The 23,392-nt window shown below is 32.4% G+C and overlaps 1 protein-coding gene across 1 annotated transcript; it reads right to left on the reverse strand.

Moving 5' to 3' along the window:
* Positions 1-14,037: 14,037 nt before the first annotated feature.
* Positions 14,038-16,854, reverse strand: LOC129216408 (uncharacterized). Its single transcript, XM_054850623.1, has 2 exons — positions 16,326-16,854; positions 14,038-16,046 (listed from the first exon to the last, which is right to left on the reverse strand). Exons 1-2 carry the CDS (start codon positions 16,852-16,854, stop codon positions 14,038-14,040), a joined length of 2,538 nt encoding a protein of 845 aa, XP_054706598.1.
* Positions 16,855-23,392: the final 6,538 nt, after the last annotated feature.

The raw sequence follows: 23,392 nt of genomic DNA on the forward strand, positions 1-23,392 counted from the left end.
TATCGTTTGTCGGAAAAACCTCGTTTCGCAGAATTTGTAAATGGGGTAGAAAAAGTCATTTGCTTCATGAATAGTCTAAAGAAGTATCGAAACTGCTTTAGTACTTAAGTTTGAATAGTTAGTTTAAGTAAAATTATTTTTGAAGGATACAGTCTGGAAAAAAATGTTTCAACGTCTAAAACTATTTAAGGATTTTCATTTCTCATAATGTTTTCCTTTTACTGATTTCAAGTGGATTTTAAGCAAAACCATTTAAGCAATATGTACTTATTCTTCAGAGCTATTGATTGTATTTTCTAATTCTCAATACAAAGTTCAAACTGGAAACAACAATAGAAAGTAACGCAAAGCAACTGTTATACATGCTTTAAGCAGTTTTTATGCTGAGCGCATGGAATTATTTGAACACTTTAAATGTCATTTTCTTAAGTCACTTTCGAAAGCATTTCATTGATAGATCTTTGTTCAGTTGAATAGCATCATTATAAAATTATTTTCACAACGTTTGCTCAATTTGTTAGCATTAAAAAAAAATAAAGCGTTTTATTTTTTTCTTAAATTAATGCAACATTTACATTACTATTTGATCGTTGTTAGTATTTAAAAAAAAAAAATTCCGTCTCTTTATGTGTGACAAAACTCACCCAAAACATTAATACGCATGTTCATTAGATTGATTGCATCCACGATTATAAAACTCACATGAGATAAAGCTTTTTACCAGCAAGAACAGAAACAGCGTGTTTTCCAATGGTTTAATGCAATAAAATTTTATTTATGTTTTTAACAATAAAATTTTGTATTATTAGTGTCATTTGCGCAATGCAAAAATTATCATCTTGTTATAATTCTAATTTGTTTCACCTTCTAATCGTAGCACTTGATTTTTGGCTCATGCATAAGATTCAGGACAATAGTTAGGTCATACTAACCAGGGAATCACGCGAATAGTATAATAATGAAAAAGGTTGAAATATGTAGCAATAAAAACCATTTTGGAGCATCATTTTTACACAAAAATATTTTCCCTCGTCCTGCCTTTATTCGAGATACTAGAAAATCCCCATAATATCTTATCCTCATATATATAATAGCCAAAATCACTGATCGAGTAACGCTCTGACGTCACCAGCAATGAGTTTTTTTTTTTTTTTTGTAAACATGAATTACTTTAAAAATGATGGTGGTTACTGATAGAGTAACCCGCCGTGAGAATTGCTTATTCATTTGAGTGAAGCAACTACCTGTCTGGGGATATTTTGATCGTTGAAATTTCGGGTTGCATAATTTTTCGCAATTGCTCTTTTCTGGCAAAATCAGTGAAGTCGGAGTACGTTAACTCATTTTGGCGGAAAAAAATTGTCAACATTTGAAAAAAAAAATCAAGAATATCCGCTATTATCTCGTAAATATATATACTATATTCACAAAAAACGATTCAGAAACGTTCCTGGAAAATAATGGGTTGCTGATGTGCCCCATTTCTGCCAGTAAAAAATCTTGCAAAAAACAGGAAAGTTTTCCGCTAAGAGTCAGTAACCTTCCTGAAATTGTCCTTGACTCTTTCTAAATAGCACACAAAAAAACCCCGGTTATAGTAGGCTTTAAGCAATATCTCGGCGTCTTCCTGATTTTCCAAGAAAGCTCCAATATAGCAGTATTTCATTCATGTCTAAAACTACGACACAATTGCAAGTAAGTGCCGAGCATCTCACTCGACAGCAATCCTTGCAAAGCTGCGGAATCCAGAGACTTATTTGTTCTCATTGGGAGTTATGTCAAACTGGCAGGGCCGTAATCGTGCCAAATAGCAATAGTAATCGCGCCAAATGCACATAGATAACAAATAAATTCAGTTAATGTTTAAACTGGTAGCTAAAAATATTTTGCACAACAGTAAGAAGTCTGAATTCATTCAACTTATCAGAATACTCTTTGACAACGATACTTAAGTTTTACAGGGAATTGTGACTACTTGTGAATTCCCGAAATCTTCAATGGAAATTAAAAGTAACGTTTCGGATTTTTTTTTTACAATGTTCAATGAAAATTATCATTTGTAAAGTAATTCATGTTTACAAAAAAAGTCATTGCTGGTGACGTCAGAGCGTTACTCGATCAGTGATTTTAGATGTTATATATATATGAGATGTGGTATTAAAGTCTGTAGAAATTTAAGAAAAACACCAAATTTAAAGACTTAGCGAGAAAATTAACACGCAATTTCTCCGTCTGTTTACATCTTAAAATCGTTCGTGTGAAAAGATATCTGCTATTTCTCACTGACACTCGCTAATTTTGGCTACTTTTCTTAAATTTTCAATAGGCTCTAAGACTTCATATGCAGATAACTAGGACACTAGGAAAATAATTTATGCTTCCATAAACATGTTTTTTAAGGTGTTTTTTAGTTTCTAATTGTTCATATTTTTTTCTTAATTTTTACACTATCATGAGGTTTCCTAATAAGATGAACATACTGCCAAAAAAAAAAAAAAAAAGAGTCTTCTACGAAATGAGCCAAGTATGCATTTTTCTTTTGCTAAAAATCATCCCATGTGAATCCTATTAAGAGAAAGTTGTAAATTTGACAGATTGCAAATAAGAGCTTTCAGTAATTTGGTGATGTGGCATTCTGATTTACAAATATTTTTTCTCCTATATCCAAGAAAAAATTTCAATATTTCACAGCATCATTTAATAAAGCTTTGGGCAACCTAGGCAGTTCAAATCTTTGAGGTTTCATATCTTTAAGCTATTTTTTTTTAAATGTGAGATACATACTAGCGATTCTTTTGCATTTACAAGTCCAGTAAAATACGATATATTGCATGTTCGTTTGCTTTAGATTTACCAAAAAATAGCTTTTAACAAAGAAACTAAAAACTCATAATGTCAGACACGATAAAAACAAGACGAATATAATAGAAAATGATGCGCACATTTTCAAGAAATTGCAGTCACTTGTTTCAGGACTCCAGGGTACCCCTTTTTTAGTGCAAAAAAATCTTATGTTTAAAAACATATCCAAAAAAGCGAGCTAGACTCATTTCTTTTGCATTGGCGAAGGAGTGCCCTTAGCCCAAAAATTTGGCTACAGTTTCTTGAAAATTTTTGCATTTTTTCCATTTACTTTTCGTCACAACATTTTTCACTTTATTTAGTTCCAAAGCAAACATATTCTAACTTAAAAAAATTAAGGTCATACTTCATGGTTCTGCAGAAAGGTTTTAATTACATTTTTTAAAAGTAATAAAACTGAAAAATCATGTTAAAACGTAATATATTGACTTTTTTAAATATTAAGTTTTATTTCATTTGGTTGTATTAACATTATGAATTAGACAAGTAAAAGTTATGTTTAAAATACGAGATTTGATTTAAGAGAATTAAGTGGCTGATATCTAACTAAAAAAAAATTAACTACATGAAGTACATAGCGGATGCCAGTTAGTTCATTGACCAAATCACAAAATGTTCTACGGTATGCGCTCTCATTTTCTGTGAGTCGGAAAACAACCGTTGTCCCGTTAATGCTACAGCTAAATACTTCTGCCATCGCTGGTAACCGGTAGTTACCATAGCAATAATCTTGTGCAATTAGGTTATTTTTCTGTTCTCTGTCAAAGACATTGGTATTAGTTCCAGTCTATTGTCAATTTTCGTTTCCATCCTAATTACAAACACTTTTATATACTGATACATGTAATCCAATAGCCGTGCTTCTATTATTTGTTCTCAGCAAGAACTTAAGAGACATTGTTTAACGTATTTAGTTTTGTCTGCTACTGCTGAAGTTGTGCTTATCACATTTTTGTACATTTCTTTAACTCTGATTTTTTAAATGTTATAGTGTAAATTATTGCAGACATCAACTGATACTACAGTGTTTCCCTATCTTGATTTTACTTAAACTATTAATATTTAAATATTATACTAGTTCGGTTTAATCATTTTAATTTAATTCTATAATTATCTGCTATCTGTGTTGCAGAATAATTTCTGCATTTAAAAAAAACCTTAAATAGTATCATATTTTTGTTTAAATAAACATTTTAGCGCAAACAGTGACATAACCAATTGTTTACTAACAGTTTTAAGTTTTATTGAAAGCAAATTGTTAAGAAATATTGTTTTATGACAGAGAATGAGTTTTCCACAGATAATGATGGCATCGGCACATTAAAATCTATAAGCATTGAGACTATTATTATTTGAACTTTGAACGAACTATAGTTGAGATAAGTCTTACCTGTAAGCGTACATAATGATGTTATCAGGCTTTTTTGTAGTCTCAATAATGCTTCCAAGGTCTGTCACAATTATAGACATGATACAATCTTTAAAGAAGAGACAAACCAATGCATTAAAAGGGGCGAAGAGGCAAACAAGAATGTTAAGGTCATAAAAATAAGTGACCGGACCGAATTGTACTGTGCTAATAGTTCACATAGAGTATTTTGTCTCTATAAATTTCAAATATAATAAGAACCAATGGAAAAATATAGTTAATTGACGATTTGCAGGAAATTTTAAGCTGGAGCTGAAACCCAGCAGTGAGAAAGAAGTAGAGGAAGAGTGGGTACAGTGAAACATGAAAATTTAATGACATTTTTTATTATTTGAAAACACACAAACTAAATTTTTCAAATGGTACAATATTTGTCACTGTAATAGGTATTACAAAACAGGATCTTGAAAAAAAATACAAAATCAGGCAAACATGAAAAAAAAATGCAATTTTGTCTAACTATTCCCCCAGTAAGTAGGCACAATGAAACATGTGTTTTTTGAATTTGTTAACTTTGAATAAATCTAAATATAAAAATTTGAATAGTTGTCATTTGGTTTTAGTATGAGGAATTGCCTTTGGCAAGGTAAGTTTCATATCGTCTTAATACACAGTAGTGACATCTACTGGGTATTTGTTCGGGAATGTGATAGAATGACTGATATTTTTTTGGATTAGTAATTTGGTTAAAGTTTCATCGTGTGATGTAGCATTCGATATTAATGGAATTCTTTCAATTCAGACTTTATTATTATTACAAAAACTTATTTCCGGTCTGTTTTAGAAAAAGTTCAAAATAGGTTATTTGACTTTCCTTTTTCTAGTCACGTTGAGTTTTGAAATTTGGAAAACAATCACTGAATTTAGCACATTGAAATTAAAATTATACAAAACGAAAATATTTTAAGTATAATAAGTAAGAAATGGAAATATTTATTTGATATTATAAAGCTATAACCGTCATAATTCCATTGAAGCATCCTTATTTTTTGATCCAATGTTTTAAAACTTTTTTCATTATTAATTGCATCAAAGTGGTAATTCAATTTAATTCAACGTAAAATTTCTCCACTTTTTATATGAAATTGTCGTAGAAGCAGTGAACAACGAATGAATGGTATCTCATGGTTTCCTCATTTCGAAGTATAAACTCAATGGCTTAGATTCCCAGACAAGGAAAACTAGCAACATCATTCTACTGCTAAAATGAGCGTAGGTTAATAGGTGAAGGGGGCGGGGGAGGGGTCATGGCGCTGACAGCGCCACTGAAATTTCGGGGAAGGGGTTGTTTTGAGGAACATTTTAAACTTTCATCGGGAGGGGGGCTATTTTGGGGCGGGCTTTGCGATATTTAGGGGTGTGTGCCCTTACTCTTGGGGGGGGGGCACCCCTGCTAGCTAGTAAAGTTCATCTAAGAGTTTAGAAACAGTGCAACAAACAATCGATATATTTTAATTCGACGGGTTCAAACTATGTTGACATATTTTTCTTACATGATACTTGAAAGCAAACCTTTTTCTATAACATTGTTAACAGTATGTGTATCTGACTTTTCAAACGTTTTACCAGGCTGGTAATATCTAAACAGAAAATAAATTGCTGTTGTCGTACTGTTCTCCCTGTCTCATTGCAGCCACTTTCTCCCTAAACATTGTCAAGCAAATTCTCGGTACTACTTTTATTATAAAGGAATATGGTAACCAGTAAAATTCTATTTCTCGGTTCACTACTGTTAACTTTTTAATTCAATTAATGAACTAATTGCTAACTAGTAAACTTCAAAGAATGTAATGCTCCCAAAATAGGACTAATTTACTTTCTCGGAAATTTAAATGCGTAGTATTTCACAATAATACTACTTAGAGTATTAATAAAGTAAAATAATTATAGTTTCACAATTATTAGCAACGTAATTGAACATACAAACAACCGAAGCTGCCTTATCTCTCCAATTGAAATGTTTTCGATATCATATTGTTTTGAATGTTTTCTTTTTCAAAATATGGCAGTTAGTTCGCTTAATTTGTTGTTTTTAAAGACATTTTTTAAAATTAATAAATTTCGGAGCATTCTTCAAAGAAAGAAATATTATCATTAAAGTTTTCATTTCATAATGCAATCAGTAGTTTTTTATTTATAGTTCCTAATTTTCAATCACTCTAAATGCCAAGCAAACTTACAAATAAAGGATAATGAAACTTTTCACCAGCAGTAAAATCCGTATGATATGCAAAGACCTATACTCACATGTGAACAAAAACTTAATTTAGTTTACTTAAGTATTAGTATTAGTAAACTTAATAAGTTTGTCACATTGAAGGGTTTTTTTTTTCTTTTGCAATATTTAACATGTTTTTTTTTCCAGACATGTTCTTAAAAGTCACTAAACCCGAAAGGGAAAAAAACCCCTTTATTTTCAAATCCTATTCTCTGTTTGGGAGAAAAACTAATGAATATCGCGTACGTAAAATGAAGCTGAAAAGAAACAAAAACACTCCAAGGGCGGTAATTTTTCATCCTCTTTTAAATCAAAAATGGCAAATAGTTCAACCTAAGTATATATAGGGTTTCTGATTTGATCATTTTGATAAATATAAAATTTCATCATAATCAAGTTAATGACTTTTATGAAAATAGATAAGTAATTAAATGCTTCAACTCTTCTGGCCGTCAAATCAGCAAGAAGAGACCATAACATTTTAATATAAGAGCCCATAACAAGAGCCTATAACATTTCTCTTTGCATAACATAACGACTTTTACACATACTTTTACACAAGAGTAGTTGATATGATAACAAATCTCCCTCAATTTGTTTGCAATAACCCCATTTGTGTCCCTGGTCTGGCGAGTAATATTTCCAAAGAAAGGGCAATTTCTGAGATCCTTAATAATCCTTTACTAACTTAGTAAGTCTAACATGGGAGTTCAAACACATAAAAGAATAAAATTCCACCTCAAAGACTGACCGACAAAATAAATGGCATAATCTTTACTTAATTAAGCATGAAGTTTCCTCCAAAAAGACAGAAAAATGTATCAAACATACTTATTAAACATTATAAGAAGATTTCTGGAAACAAATTATGCCTTGCTCATCTGATGAGTATGATGCATAAAAACACACACACACACACAAATAAATGAATAATAAAAATAGTAGCACCTTTTAAACAATGCAGCTAATGCTTTTTTATCATAAGAAAGTTCTTTCATAGCTTTCAAAAAGAAGAAAAAAACTGAATTCGAAATAAAATGTTCATCAAAATAAAATTATGTAATCAGAAAACAAAATCTTAAGCTCTTTCTTTCAGATATAAATAAAGCGCACTTGACCACCCATGCATATTTTCTGTAAAAAGTTATAGAGAAATCTCCTTTTACATTTATGTTATAGCACATGTAAAACAAGACACTTCATCTTCTTCTCTTGAAAGTCATCTTTTTCAGTTTAACTATTGGACACAATTCATCTTTAAAAGGGTCATTTGCTCGGATATTACTAAGCGATAGGAAAAGTGTAGTATTATATTGAAGTGCTAAGTTTCAACGGAAAGAGTTATACTGTCCAACCACGGATTGTATGGAATTTTCAAACGTCCAGATGAGACGAATCTATGTGAATGAGCGGGATTGGTAAAAATTTGATGCATGTATTCCACTCGTTTGAATAAGACTCTGCTTCTGCAAAATCTGAAATCGCTAAAAATAATAGATTTGTCTATTTCCGGCTGTAAAACGGATGTTTGTCTTTCCATACAATCCCTGGTCAGACAGTATTAAGTTTGAAGAGACTAGTTCATGCTAAGGAGTTTTTAAAAATGTATTCTGAGGCAAGAAAAGTCACGGAAAAGCAATTATTAAATATTTGTACGTATCGAGATAGTATCTCATACAAAATGTATAATGGGAAGTTAATTGGTATGTTTGTCATTTGTACTGTGGTTCACGTGAAAAGGTTTTTGCCCTGATTATAGCACCACGACGAGAATTATGACATTGAACCCAGAAGGGTAAATAGGTATAGATGTGTGAATACAGTAGATATACACTACAACGGGATTTGACTTACGCAAAATGGCAGCAAAGCGAGTTTTTCCACCAGTAACAAATTTTAGAACTAATGCAAATACCTCGTGTGCAACACGAAAATTTTTGGTTTGGAATGGTTATATTTTCTTTGTGATTACTAAATAATAATTTCGCTGATGGGTTTTCCTCCCTTTAGCATCGCAGCGAAAGTTCCATCACCGTACTAATCTAAGCATCGCTTTGTTAGAGTACACTAATAATCATTCTGCAGCGTTCATTTAATTTTTCTACTCTGAGTATAAAGGTTGACGAAAAGTAATGGCATCTAAGCGCACTGTTTTATATGAAGTTTAAAGATGGAAAGAAAAGGGAAAGTTTCTGAGAATCAAATAAAAGGTATATTATCATTATGATTGAACAAATGAAAAGTATTTCGTAGGTAGAACAACAATTAGGTATAAGTGAGTCTTCCATAAGTGCAATTAAAAGTCAAGAAGAGGACAACTGTAAAAATTCAGAACTTAGCTTTAATATTGAAGCTTGCAGATGTGTGTCTCAGCAAAACGCAAACATTGGAAATAGAGCTGCTCTTGAGTTGCAGGTTAAAGATACCAAGAAGAGTATTGTTACCATAGATGGAAATATTATGAAAGAAAACTTAAAGTAATGTATTTAGAAATGTATATTAAAATATCTATCTGATCGTGCAGCATAAATCGTCACCATGTTTTGTTTTTTAATTTACTAAGACAATTACTATAGTTACTATACAGAACTATTATAGCGCAGGATTACATTAAAACTATATACTGTACGCACTTTACTATTTTACTTTATGTCTCTATGGCACATTGATCATCGATTTTGTGCGTCATGGCAGCATTTTATGTTGAAGAATTCAGTTTTTTTAAATACATTAAAAATGCAGTTCTTTTCAAAAGAAACGGTAATGTATTTTAGTTAAGAAATGGTTTAAAACAGTTCGAATGGTGTTTAAAAGCGTATTAAATAATAGGGTATGTTTATATAAAAAAATCAAACACGTACACATTTGCACAATGCGAAATTTTGATTTACGCGAGGGCTCTTGGAATGCATACCTCGTGTAAGTAGAGACCTGACTGTATTCTATTTCAGAATTCGTAGAAGAATTTAACATACTGAGATTAAATGGGTCAAACGAACAATGAAACTATCCGATTTCAGACATAAATTCCCACTATAGACAATGCAGGGACTGACCAGTTGCACTTAATGATCGAGACCAGCGACGATGCGTACGCGTTGCTTAAATTTGTTAAATTAAATTGTTATATCAATTATAATTGTTAGGCTTAACAGATAAACAACACTGCGTGAAATAACCACAACAATAATTATGGGGCATGCGATAGGCTGTGCGTTAGAACAGCGTAGCAGAATTTAGCTTTAATGGGTTGTGGCAGCACATTGATCAGAGTTCCTTTATAACCAGCACGTCATCTCTGAAATAACAAGAAGTTCCGTCTAGAACTATACGAGCTTACTTTCCCGTATACCCATTTAAAAAAAAAAGCAGCACATTTTAAACAAAGCAGCTAATACACTTTTTTCCCTTTAAAAAAATTCTTTAACAGCTTTCAAAACGAAAAAATAATAATAAAAATTAATAAGCTTATTAAAATAAATACATCATATCAAAAAAAAAAAAAAAAAATCGTTTCTTTTTCCCCTGTTGCCAAAAATAATTTTTTAAATGAATTAATGCACTTACCAAAATAAATAAAAACAATAAAATGTCACACACACACAACTTAAAAAAATACTTTTCATTGTCCAAAAAAAAAAAAAAAAATCGTCTGCGCATATCGTTATGTAGAAACATAAATGACTTCGAGTTTATTCGCCGAAAACTGAATACCTAAATTAAAACTTTAGCGTGAAAATAAAAACAAATCATATCAACAATAATTATTTCACAGTGAAAACCACAGCGGCGGAGTCGTAGTCGGAGTCAATCTCATTTTGGGATAAAGGAATCGGAGACGAATATCCAAGAATCGGAGTAGTTCATTTGTCCTCCGTATATAAATTTTTGCCAAAGCTACGAAATCAGAGTCGAAGTCGGGGAGTCGGAGTCCAATTAATTGTCGAACGTCGAAATCGGAGTCAGATGCCTCTAAATTCTCGGAGTCGGAGTCTGGAGTTTGGCGTCAAGAGCTATTTCCAACAAAATTTGTTTGAAATAAATCCACCTTCAAGTACGGAATCTACATTGACTTTCAATTTCCCCGTAGGCGCTAATTTTAAGTTTTTTGAACTGTTCAAAATTGAACAAAAAATAGTTCAGATCAAAAAGTGAAAATATGGGAATGATGTGTCCTCGCCGAGATCTTTCGAACAAAAAAAAGTTTGTTCGAATCGGACTATTCATTCAAAAGTTATTAGGGAGGGGGGGGGGCAGACAGACAGACCTACAGACCGACAGACCGACGGACAGACAGACATTTTTCCCCATCTCAATACCCTACTTTACAATTTTTAATTTTTCTATATTTATTTAATTTTTTTATTTATTTTTGATTTTTTTTTTCGCGACATTTTTAAGATGCAGTAAGCCTTCTTTCATGCTTTTTTCTTCTTTTTCTGGTTTTTACTGGGAAAGTAGGCTAAAAACTGAAAGCGAAAAAGAATAAAATACGCAGTCGACAATCTATTACGATTTATCTTTCTTATTGTTGCATTAATAGAGCTATTTTTACTCGCAAAAAAAAATAAATAATAATTTGAATTTTGTCATCTTGAATTCAAATTATGTTTTTCGCAATCACGAGTGTGTATGTATATGTAAGCGTGTGTGTTTGTGTGTGGGGGGGGGTATGTGTGTGTGTGTAGGCATGTGTGTTTGTGTCTGTGTGCAGGCATGAGTGTATGAGTAGTTGTGTGTAGGTGTGTGGGGGGAATGTGTATGTGTGTGTTGGCATATGTGTTTGTGTCTGTGTGCAGGCATGAATGTGTGGGTAGTTGTGTGTATGTAGGTGTGTGTGTTTGCGTGTGTATGTGTTTGTGTGTAGGTGTATGTATGTGTGTGTAGGTGTATATATGTATATGTGTGTAGGTGCGAGTATGTATGCGTGTAAGTGTAGGATATTGACGAAACCAGGAGATGGTATTCGCTAGAGGTGCAGCAGCGTGAGGAGCCGGTCGACGGTGATGCTGCAGAGGGTGGCGGTGGGAAAAATCAAAGGAACGTCAAAAACAGTTAAATGAAAGCAATACGCAATCGTGATTGCTCAATAAAGATATATATTTGTACATTAATATGAGTGAACAAACATTTCAGCTCATTTGCCTGTATGTGAATGGTAGATGACACAACAGGAGAGAAAAAAAAAAACTGAAAAAAAGTATTAATGTTATTGCTGAAAAATATGTTATACGTATGTTATTTAACTTTAATTTTACATGCTAATGGTTCATAAACAGAAACTAAATAAGAGCTGGAAGCTATGCTGCATCTCGGGTTCACAAACCAAAAAACAAATGCTGAAATTTGAAAAACACAGTGTGAGTCAAAACTTCAATGGTAAAACTGCTCTTATTAAACTGGCAAAGATAATTTTTTTTTCTTACAAAAACAAATATTTAAACAAAAAAAAAATAATAATAATTTTTTTCCATAACATGCTGAAGAAAAAATATAACTAGAGTTTTTAAAATATTTATTAATAAGTATTAATAGCATATCGTGTAGCAATACATTGTTTTAAACTAATAAAAACGTAGTACGCACAGTTACAGTTAACTCGCTTTGCGTGTAAAAATCATTATATTGATTGAAAACTAATAAAATATATGAATTTTGATACGTCACCGTAAATTCTTCAATTTTTCTTCTTCTTTTCTGATGAGTATTCCACACATGATTGAATTCTGATGGCGTAAAAACGTCGGGACATTTTTTTATCAAACATATTTTTCATCAAAGAAAAAGTCTTGAAGATTTACGAACTTCCTTCAAAGTTTTTTTTTCTTTGGCAGATGAAAGGGGAAAAGAAGAATTTCAACTTTGGATGATTTTTTTCAACAAAACGTTTGTTACACGTTTAATCGCGTTAAAGATATCTTTGCACACGAAATACCTTTAAAATAAAACATGCGAGTTCGATTTTTTTCATTCGAGCAATGCTAATTTATTAATGCATAAATACAAACAAACTTACTGCTTACCGTAATTTGATGTTAAACTTCAAAATTAGGTCACCGTATTGAAATTTAGACTTTTTAAGGAGTCAAACTATTTCCAACATACATTTTTTGTACTATAGTATGAATTATTGTATTCTAAATCATTTTCAACTATTACTTAAAAGTAATATCATGAAGACATAATATAGCTTTTACGCACAAGCAAAATCAAGAAACTATCGAGACTCTTAATCGCACTATCAGTTGCCTGAAGAAAACATGGGGTTCTCCAAGAGCTAAGCAAGCAATTTTTTATTCACACCAACATTGAACTAACACAATATTGAGCAAAACACTTTTTTTCTGTCACTTTTTTTCTACATATAAACATAAAAACGAAAGGAATAGCAAGATATAAGACAGATGCAATAAAAATTTCCACTAAGCTAAGTTTTGTATCTGAATACTTTAAAAAATGTCAGTTAAAGTATGTAATACAAACAGTTTCTGTTAAATCCATTTTAAATGCACGTAGTTTTAAGCACATAGTATTAAAATTACAATATTTATTTATTGGTAAAATTGTTTTTGTAGCAACAGAATAAAGCAACAAAATAATCAGTGCTCTATTTCTCTACAAATACAAACGACTAAAAAGGTCCACCCGACATCCACTTGTTTGGATGTCGGGTTTTTTTACAAACACGTGCTTTAACTTCTCAAGGATAATTATTAAGTATCATCCAATATTTTGTTGCATTAACAGAATTAATTTCTTTAAAAATATTCCGTTAAAATTTCCATTAAAGTTCTGTAGAAATACTGCATAGAGATATTTTTCCCAAAGAAAGATTCATTTTTATTATAAAAGCTTTTAGTTCCTTTCCATTAACCCGTAAGGTAAAAATCTTTCTCATCAAGAAAAAAAGATGATTTAAGCGTTGATATTTCAAATTTCACGGATTGATCATGTTGTTGCCTCCTCGTTTGGGGAATTAAAACTAGCCCTCTAAGGTGTTTAATTACTAAGATTAAAAAATATACATACATATATATTAGGATGTCCCAAAATAATGAAAGTCTTTTTTTTTAAACGCATACCCTCTTATTTTTTTCCTTTTATATCAAAACCGTTGTAAACAAAGTTTCATGCAATTTGAAGCACGGTAACCCGTGCCTGTAATAATCGGTATCTTGAGTTTAAATTTCAAGGTAAAAATCTTACCATTTTCCGATTCTTTCTGGGCGTTTGCATCTTTTGACTTCATGGAGAGTTACTAAAATTGACTAAATAAATCACAGTACTATCAAACTAAAAAAATTCAATATATTAACAATATTTACAAATTCGAAGAACAAGCTTTGCAAATCGGACTGTATTGAAAAATCATCTTCGTTGTTCTAACGATTCTATTTATTTTTTATCTCAATCAGTTCACTTCAAATCAGAAAAGCGGTGAGCGAAAGGAAAAGTTCAAAAAATAAAAGTTCAAGGCTAACCTTGATCGCGACATCCTCCCACCTTGAGCTCTTCACCTATGAAGAACTCAATCTGCTGTGGAGCCTAGTCTCTTGGGTTCTTTTACTATTCGTCCACTTCGCGTTACCACTGGTTCCTGGTTCTTCCGAGTAGTGGCTTTATCTCTCAAAAGTGTACCTTCATCGTTTTCTATTATTTCTAAACTGTACACACGTTGCACAGGACGTGTGACAACTCCGGACTTAGGGTTTTTTTTTTTTTTTTTTTTCGCATTTTTCGCATTTTTCATCTCCTGTACACTTAGATTTGCTTTTTGTTTAGAATTTTTAGACTTCGAATTCAAGTAGAACCTATAAATCCATCCAAAGAATCTAATGAGTCTCGGATAATTTGAGTATCTGTGAAACATATCTTCGCTTTCCACATTGACTTGGGTATTTATCACAGCACTCCTTCGCTTTTCTCGAGAAATTTCTTCATCATTGAAAACCAAATTAAATTGTGGCCATTCGTCTTCATTCTTCTTTAACCAAAACGGGCCCTCCCACCATCTCATCGCCAGCAGTTGTTTAGCTGAGCAGCCCCTGGAAGGAAGGTCGGCTGGATTCTCTACTCCTTTCACAAATTTCCATGAATTTGGCTTTGTTAACTTCCTGATTTCATGTACTCTGTTAGCCACGAAAACTGTCCATATTTCTTCTTTTTGTATCCAAGACAAGACAACAGTCGAGTCTGTCCAAAATGTAAGTTCAACATTCTGCCATTGCAAACTTTCTAAAACTGATGTGCATAGTCTTGCTCCAACAGTGGCAGCAATCAATTCAAGACGAGGTATAGTTATCTGCTTGGCAGGAGCCACTCTGGATTTCGAAGCTAATAAGTGAACCTCAACCTCTGTGTCCGTCTGGATTCTTAAAAATACCGTAGCAGCATAGGCACGCCCGCTGGCATCACAAAACGTGTGGATGCTACAAGACTTCTTATTCTTTTCATGGCACTGCACCCATCGTGGAATTGAGACTTCTTTTAGCAGACAGAGGTCTCCAAACCAATGAAGAAATTTTTCTTTCATGCTTTCGTCTACTTCTGCATCCCAGGATATTCCAGATTTCCATAAGTCTTGCAACATCAGCTTAGGTAGAAGGAGAACTGGACTCACAAAACCCACTGGATCAAACACTTTGTGTGTAACAGCTAGAATTACTCGTTTAGTGATTTTGTCAAAATGTTGGTCTTCTATCCAAGTCAAACTCAATTTAATAGTATCCGTTTTTCGGTTCCAAATCAGTCCTAAAAGATTTGTTTCGACTTCAGGGTTTTTATCGTTCGAATATTGCCAACATCTTAGGTTAAATTTTGCTTGTGCCATAATGTTACGAGATTCTTCAATGAAATTTTGAAGTTCAGCTTCACTTTCAAGGCTGGATAAAACGTTATCTACGTAAAAACTATGTTTCAGTTTTTCTACAACTTTCTGATCGTGTTCTGTATCTTTCATGCAATTTTGAAAATGATAATCTAAAACTGAACCCAATAAAAATGAACTACTATTTACTCCGAACACAACTTTGGTGTGCTGAAATATTTTCAGTTCCTTTGTATCTATGTTCTTCCACCAGAAAAATTTAAGATATTCTCTATCTGGTGGCCTAATGCTAATCTGTAAAAAAGCTTTTTCTATGTCTGCAACGACACCGTATTTATTCTCTCTGAATCTTAGCAAAAGTGATGGGATTAATTCAATTAAATTGGGTCCAGCTTCTAAACATTGATTCAGTGACGGCGAAAACTTAGTTCTTGCAGACGCATCAAACACAGGCCGTACGGGAGTAGAACTGCTTTCTTTAATCACTGGTCTGTGGGGCAAGTAGTGTCCGCTATCAATATTTTCACATTGTTTCACTTCCTCGATTATGCCTGAATCTTCCCAATTTTTTAAAACTTCATCATATCGATTAATTAAATTTTGAGAGCAAAGTTTCCGTGTTGTTGTCTCCAGGCGTTTAAGCGCTAACTCTTTATTTGTAGGTAATGGTAGACGATCCTCGGCCCACGGTAATGCCACTTCATACCGTCCTTCATTATTTATAAAAACAGAATTCTGAAATTGCATTTTCATTTGCAAATCCTTTTCTTCGTTGCCTTTTTTAATGATCGGATCAGTAATGCCTATCACATCAAGGTTCCACATTTCTGTAATGGTAAAATCTTTCATAAATAAATTCGTTACCACCATTGTAGAATTGTCATCATGATCGTCAAATGGCATTTTCCCCATCAAGGTCTATCCAAGATGTGTTCCGACCGCTACGAGTCCACATGGCAGAACTATGACTTTTCCAGTGAGAAGCTTACCTGCTACATCAGCTCCAATTAATAAATCTATGTCTTCAGATTCTGTTTCTTTTGGAATCAATTGATCTGTCAAAATTATATTTTCTTTATTCAATTCTTGCGCACATGGATCTAACTTCAAAGTTGGTATTTTAGAACATATTTTTTCTTGGTCAAGTACTTCAAAATTGCAGTGATATTCTTTGTTAATACTACTGACTAATACTCTGTGTCGGTAATGTTTTTCTATGTGTTCTTTACCACCAAACAAATTATGTATAACTTTCTCTTCTTTAAGACGATCGTACTGCATTTCTTCAGCGACTCGTTTACTCAGATATGACCGTTGGGAGCCAGAATCAATAAGACATCTCACGATTTTCCCTTCCTGATTGCCTCGCAATCTGACGTATAAAGTCTGCAACAGAATGTTCTGACTACAAGTGCGGTTACTTAGCACTGTGTCATTCATAGCATTTTGACCGTCATTCTCTTTCAGCACGTCTGTTTTCAATTTATCGCGCTCTTGGTGTTTATTTTCGTTGCACATTATAGTTGCATGTTTTCCACTACATCGCTCACAATTCTTACTTTACACGTTCGAGTTCTATGACCCACTTTAAGGCAGCAAAAACAACAGCCCTTTTTCATTAATATCTTCTTTTTATCATCTAAATTCATTTTCAGCACATATCGGCAAGCAGATGATTCATGATTTTTCTTCCCACAAAATACACACGTGTTCGAATTTGTGGAACCAAAAAGTCCGACTGCGGTTGGAATTTTCTCTTCTTCCCCTCTACTCGGGCGAGGTGGTGAGGAATGTTTCTTCATTCGCTTCGAATCGAAGCTGAAACTTTCTTTCGCTAAGGAAATTCTTTCTTCCCCTTCAACCTCTGTTTTCAAAAAATTCATTAGAGAGGTCAATTTATTTAATTCTTTAGTATTTTCATTTTCTAAAGACATGCTTCTTTCTCATATTCTAATAATATCTTCTGGTTAAACAACTTTTAACTAATGGATACAAAATCGAAGCGTATTTATCGGAAGTAACACCCAGGGAATTTAATGCTCGGATATGTGATTCTATTTTATCATATAATTTGGCCAGGTGCATCTTCTTTTGACCCATTGAATTTGTCAGCACTAGACTCAATAATTCTCTTATATAAACTTCAATAAGCAAGTCTTCCCTACCAAATCTGGCAGTTAAACATTCAATTGCTTGTTCGTAATTTTCCGCAGATGGGGGAAACGAATCAACGAGTTCCCTGGCACGAGAGCCTTCTACAGTAGCTTGAGTCAAATAAATAAATTTATCTTCAGGTGCTATATTTATGTCTTCATGAATTTTTCTGAACTGACCCCAAAAACCGAGCCACTCCTTAATATCCCCATTAAATTTTTTCAACTCTACTCGCGGTAACTTAAATCGGCGTTTATTTAACTCCGTTTCAGTCACAACAGTTGAAATTTCATTATTAGTACTGCGCAGCATTTTTTCAGCTTTCGTTCTAAGTCGTATGAATTTTTCTTTGTATGACTCATACACATTATATTCAACATCAAAATCCTCTTGAGCACAATCAGAATCATTCGCTAATATTTCATGAATTTCTTTTTCTTTCATATCAAGTACACACCATTTCTCACTCAACTGGTTAATTAAGACTTCTATTTCATCTTGACTACAATTTGTAGCTTTTAAGTATTCTTCCAGTTGGTTAGCGATTCTCGAAAAACCACTTCGTAATGGAGTGCGTAATTTCTTCAAACTCTCCATCATTTATATTAAGAAAAAACTATCTTGATCAAATACTATTAGTTTTTCAACTTAATTCAATATAATTGCGAACGCCCACCCGGGGGCGCCAAAAAATGTAATAATCGGTATCTTGAGTTTAAATTTCAAGGTAAAAATCTTACCATTTTCCGATTCTTTCTGGGCGTTTGCATCTTTTGACTTCATGGAGAGTTACTAAAATTGACTAAAAAAATCACAGTACTATCAAACTAAAAAAATTCAATATATTAACAATATTTACAAATTCGAAGAACAAGCTTTGCAAATCGGACTGTATTGAAAAATCATCTTCGTTGTTCTAACGATTCTATTTATCTTTTATCTCAATCAGTTCACTTCAAATCAGAAAAGCGGTGAGCGAAAGGAAAAGTTCAAAAAATAAAAGTTCAAGGCTAACCTTGATCGCGACATCGCCGACTTGCGCCTAAAAGCCTAAACGTATTAATAGCACGCGTATTCATAAGCAAGCGAACGCGGGCGACGCGATACTTTGTAAAACTCAAAACAGCTGTAAATAGTGCACACAAAACAAATGAAAATAGAAAAACATATGTTGTAGGGGGGGGGGGGCAGGGCTTATCCGTGGCAATTTGCAAACCGTCAAACGTGTCAGTACGAATAAAATCAAAATAGAGGAAGATGGGATTTTCTTGCAAGTCCAAAGAGAGCCCGGTCGACGTGGTCACTTCAGTGGAGTGGATAAAAAACTGGCCGACAAAGATGAAAGGGCTCGACTTTGAGCTGTAAAGAAGAAAACAGGCGCATGACTGACGATTCCGCTTCAACATCCTCGGAATGGGGTCGTTTCCGAAATTTTAAAAGTATTTTTTCTGAAAGAGCATGCTTAAAAACATGGGATATGACCATTTTTTAAATAATGTGTTTAAGTTTAATAATTTAAAAAAATTCCTTAAATCGGTGCGCTTTAATTGTTTATGTTTCTGCCCGATGACATCACAAATGATGAAATGCCATTCAGTGTTGCCATTCACAGACCAAAGTATTTAATTCGCATCTTTACTCACGTGTATTGGCAACGATATGGTTGATAGCAAGCGTAGAGCGCAATATTCAATTCGCTTCTTGATTATCATAACGTGGAAACGCGGTAGAAAGATGCGGCAAAGAGCATCATTTGTGACGTCATCAAGACCAAGCCTTGTTTGAAAAATCTGAAATTTAAAAAAAATAATTAAAAATTAACTGTTGGGAAAATAAAAATATTTTCTGGGTCTATGTTATTTTTATTTATTTATTTATTATTATTATTATTTTTTTTTTTTTTTTTTTTGCTTATTCTATTAATTCCAGGGAGTAAAAGTAGTACTTTCTACTGAAGGAAACAACCCCATTGTATGAATCTGTACAAGAAGATTCCTCTCCGAGCTCTAGTGAAAATATTAATTCTGAAGTATTCCCTGAAACATATGAATCAGTACCTGGAACAAGTTTATCAGAACCTGGAACAAGTATGTTAGAACCTGGAACAAGTATATCAGAACCTGGAACAAGTATTCCAGAACCTGGAACGAGTATTATGAGAATCTGGAACAAGTAAATATGTAATGAGGAGCGATATTATTACTCCAAAGTCAATTGCTGCATTGGACGGTGTTCAAGTATAAGAGATTATGTGTTGATTATTGAAGCTAATATTGACGCACTTGGGTGTAACATTGATGAATTTCCCATAGATAAATCTTCAATTCAAAGAATTCGAATCGAAAAGCGGAAGGAGCACGAGGAAAGAATAAAAATTGGCTTTCAGTACGAGGTACCATATGTAGTGAAACTGTTGCTTGCTTTGAGTGCTCAAAAATCAAAGGAATATCGCTTATCTATAGTTATTTCATAAGGATGTGACGAACAACTCATTGCTAAGTCTAAACTGGATAATTCTACAGGATAAGAACAAACAGGCTGTTTGAAAGGCAGTTTTTGATTGGAATCTAGAAGACAAAGTTCAAAACTCTCTGTTGTCTACAGCTTGCAAAACAGGTCTTTTAAGTGGTTCTTGCGCTATTCTTGAGCAAATATTTAATAGAGAAATACTTTCCTTTGTTTGCCGCCATCATATATATGAATTGATCTATCCCACTAAAATACAGTGCTATGGAGGAGCTGCGGAGTTATTCCGAACTGTACTCTAACTTAGAAAATTTACTTGATTTTACCGTGCTGAACTCACTAATATTACCGTAAGGGATGACTATCAAGAGTTGATAGAACTGCCTAACAGATTTTTAGGGGGAGATACAGAAAATGAATTTAAAATAAGACCACTGGGAGCCATGCACCAAGCTCAACGGATGGCTCGAGCGATTTACTCCCTAAAACTATTACTATTTAGTTCACAACTTAAATTAGATATGAAGGAAAATGAAGTACTGTTTGATGTCTGCTTGTTTGTAGTAAAAATATACGTGAGACCATGGCTTCAATGCATTTTGGCAGTCAAAGCACCCAACAAAGATTTGTACTTTTTTAAAAGTGTACAAAATGGGGACCCAATTATCTCAAAAGCTGCTCTACAAAAATTCATCCAGCTTTTATGGTATGGTCAATAATATTTCATTCTTCGATGTGAAAAAGACTGTCTCAATGCTTAGAGCAGTAAACGATGCAGCTGAAAGAGCGGTAAAAATGATGCAGGACTTTCATGGTTTGCTAACAGCTGATAAGGAACAAAAACAATTTGTGTTACGTTGCGTTCAAGAGCACCGGAACCTTTATCCTGACTGCAAAAAGCAAGCATTGAAATACAAATATGTGCAGTAATGTTTCTTGTAGTCTAACATTGTTGTAAATATCTGCTTTAAATAAATTGATGTCGCGTGTAGTAAGGAATTATACAATTAGCAATCTTTCCTATGGTCGCCGTACAGGATTTCAGGTTCAACTTTGACCTCAAGTCGACACGGGTTCCCGTTATTTTATTGCAATAAAACTTTTTCTCATGTTCCTGAGGTGGAATAGAAACATTTTGTTGGAGGGTATGCGTATTCGATTTCAATTTTTTTTTCGCCATTATATCCTGGGATACCCTAATATATATATATATATATATATATATATATATATATATATATATATATATATATATATATATATATATATATATATATATATATATATATATATATATATATATATATATATATATATATATATATATATATATATATATATATATATATATATATATATATATATATATATATATATATATATATATATATATATATATATATATATATATATATATATATATATATATATATATATATATATATATATATATATATATATATATATATATATATATATATATATATATATATATATATATATATATATATATATATATATATATATTAATTTCATGATCTGTTATGTGGTTTTACAGTACTTAGTAGGAAAAAAATAAATTTTCTAATTTTTGAAATTATAAATTATCTATTTTCCTTTCAATACTTGCAAATTGTTTCCACGTGGCGTGAAGATTAAATTATGTAACAGAAATATTCCTCACATTTTGCTGTTTTAGTTTGTGCTGCTGCAGATATAGTTCTATTTAGCTTCGTATGTTTTTACTAAAATATACATTCTTTTTAGTAAAAAGAAATTAAATATTTATTTTCGTGGCCTTGCAGCAAAAATGTCTTTAAAAGAAAAATCTCTAAATGTTACTGGGTATTTCGAGACATTGTATATTGTGTATTCAACTGATATTTGAATTCCTCTTACTTAAAACTGTCGTTTTTGGTTTATGATCAAACTTTTCTTTTAAACGCTAATAGCTGTTTACTTACAGCTAATTCAAAATATATAGGCACAAAAATGTTCTTGTGGAAAAAAAACTGTTTTTAAGTTAACACGCTGAGCAGACAGGCTATAGAGATTTTTTCGTAATAATTGCGATGAAGAGCGTTTTTAAACCGATCTTATGCGTGTTTAAAATAAACTGCATAATGTTTTATCGACAACGTTATTTCTTATCTTTTAAAATTATTAGATTTGATCCGCTGACAAAAGATTTCATTAGGGTTTTGTGGCATAGTTCGTGATTCTCCGGGTACAAAAATGGCTCTGAACACATTTACTGTTCAAAAAACTTTATGCATGATGGTTAAAATAAAACTGGCCGAACTTATCAGCTGTTATCTCTAATTCTACTTAAAGAAAATAATTTAACTAATTATTTTTTAGACATTCCAGATTGATTTTAATTAAAATTAGGCATTTGAAAAGTATTTATCAAAAATCATAAGAACTAATACTATACTAAAGTAACTTCCAGAAACAGTTAACACATAAAAGCACAAACAACCAAACTCGAAACATAGTTCCCATAAAATTTTCTCTTTCAAAACCATTTTATGAGAAGAAAATGAAATTGTTTTCTCGCAGTGGTATCTGGAAATCTGCAAGACGATGAATTCCAATCGATGGCACATTTTATTGAAGTCAAGATGTGGCGACATGTTGTGCAATAAACTCAGAGAAATCCAATGAAATGCTTTGAGCTGTTACTTTTATTTATGTACATAGCAACAGAACATCTGTGAAAATATCTACTCTATGAAACGGATGAGAATTTCAGAAATGTCTTGAGTTTGCTCAAGTTCGAATAATTTAATCAAATGATGAATACTGGAGAAAACTGATAAAAATTCAAATGTGGCCTTATATTTTAGTAAACGTGGGAAGAGAAATCGCGAATCAAAGTTACATAATTCATTTAATGCATATTAGTGTATTTTTAGTTATTGATTAGATAAAAATCAGATAAACTCAGTGAATTAAAAATATTTTTAAAGTAAGGTTATGTGTGATAGAGAAATGTTTCTCAGCCTGAACGGTCAACTCAGTCACATGATTACATTTATCAAAATTATCACACCCGGATCAGATTTTTTAATGCAGAAGTAATTTACAATAAGTCTCTATTTCATTTGTTTTTAAAGTTAAATACTTTTTTGTTTAATATTCAGACATTCAAAGAAAATAAAATCTTAAAAATGAAGATTTTTAGTCAAATTACTACCATCAAATCTTACTGTTATAATAGGTAGACCAAAAAGTAATGTCTCTTTCGATAAATAAATACCTTTGTGCTGAACAGTAAAGTAAGACAAAACAACGTAAGTAGAAGCACAAATTTGTAAATTACAACAGACACGTGTTTCGGCGTTACAGGGAACGCCTTTTTCAATGCAAAAAAAATAATGAGCTTATGGATGAAAAGACATCCGACATTTGTAATTTACAAATTTGTGCTTCT

Source organism: Uloborus diversus, chromosome 2, assembly GCF_026930045.1.
Source record: "Uloborus diversus isolate 005 chromosome 2, Udiv.v.3.1, whole genome shotgun sequence".
NCBI lineage: Eukaryota > Metazoa > Arthropoda > Arachnida > Araneae > Uloboridae > Uloborus > Uloborus diversus.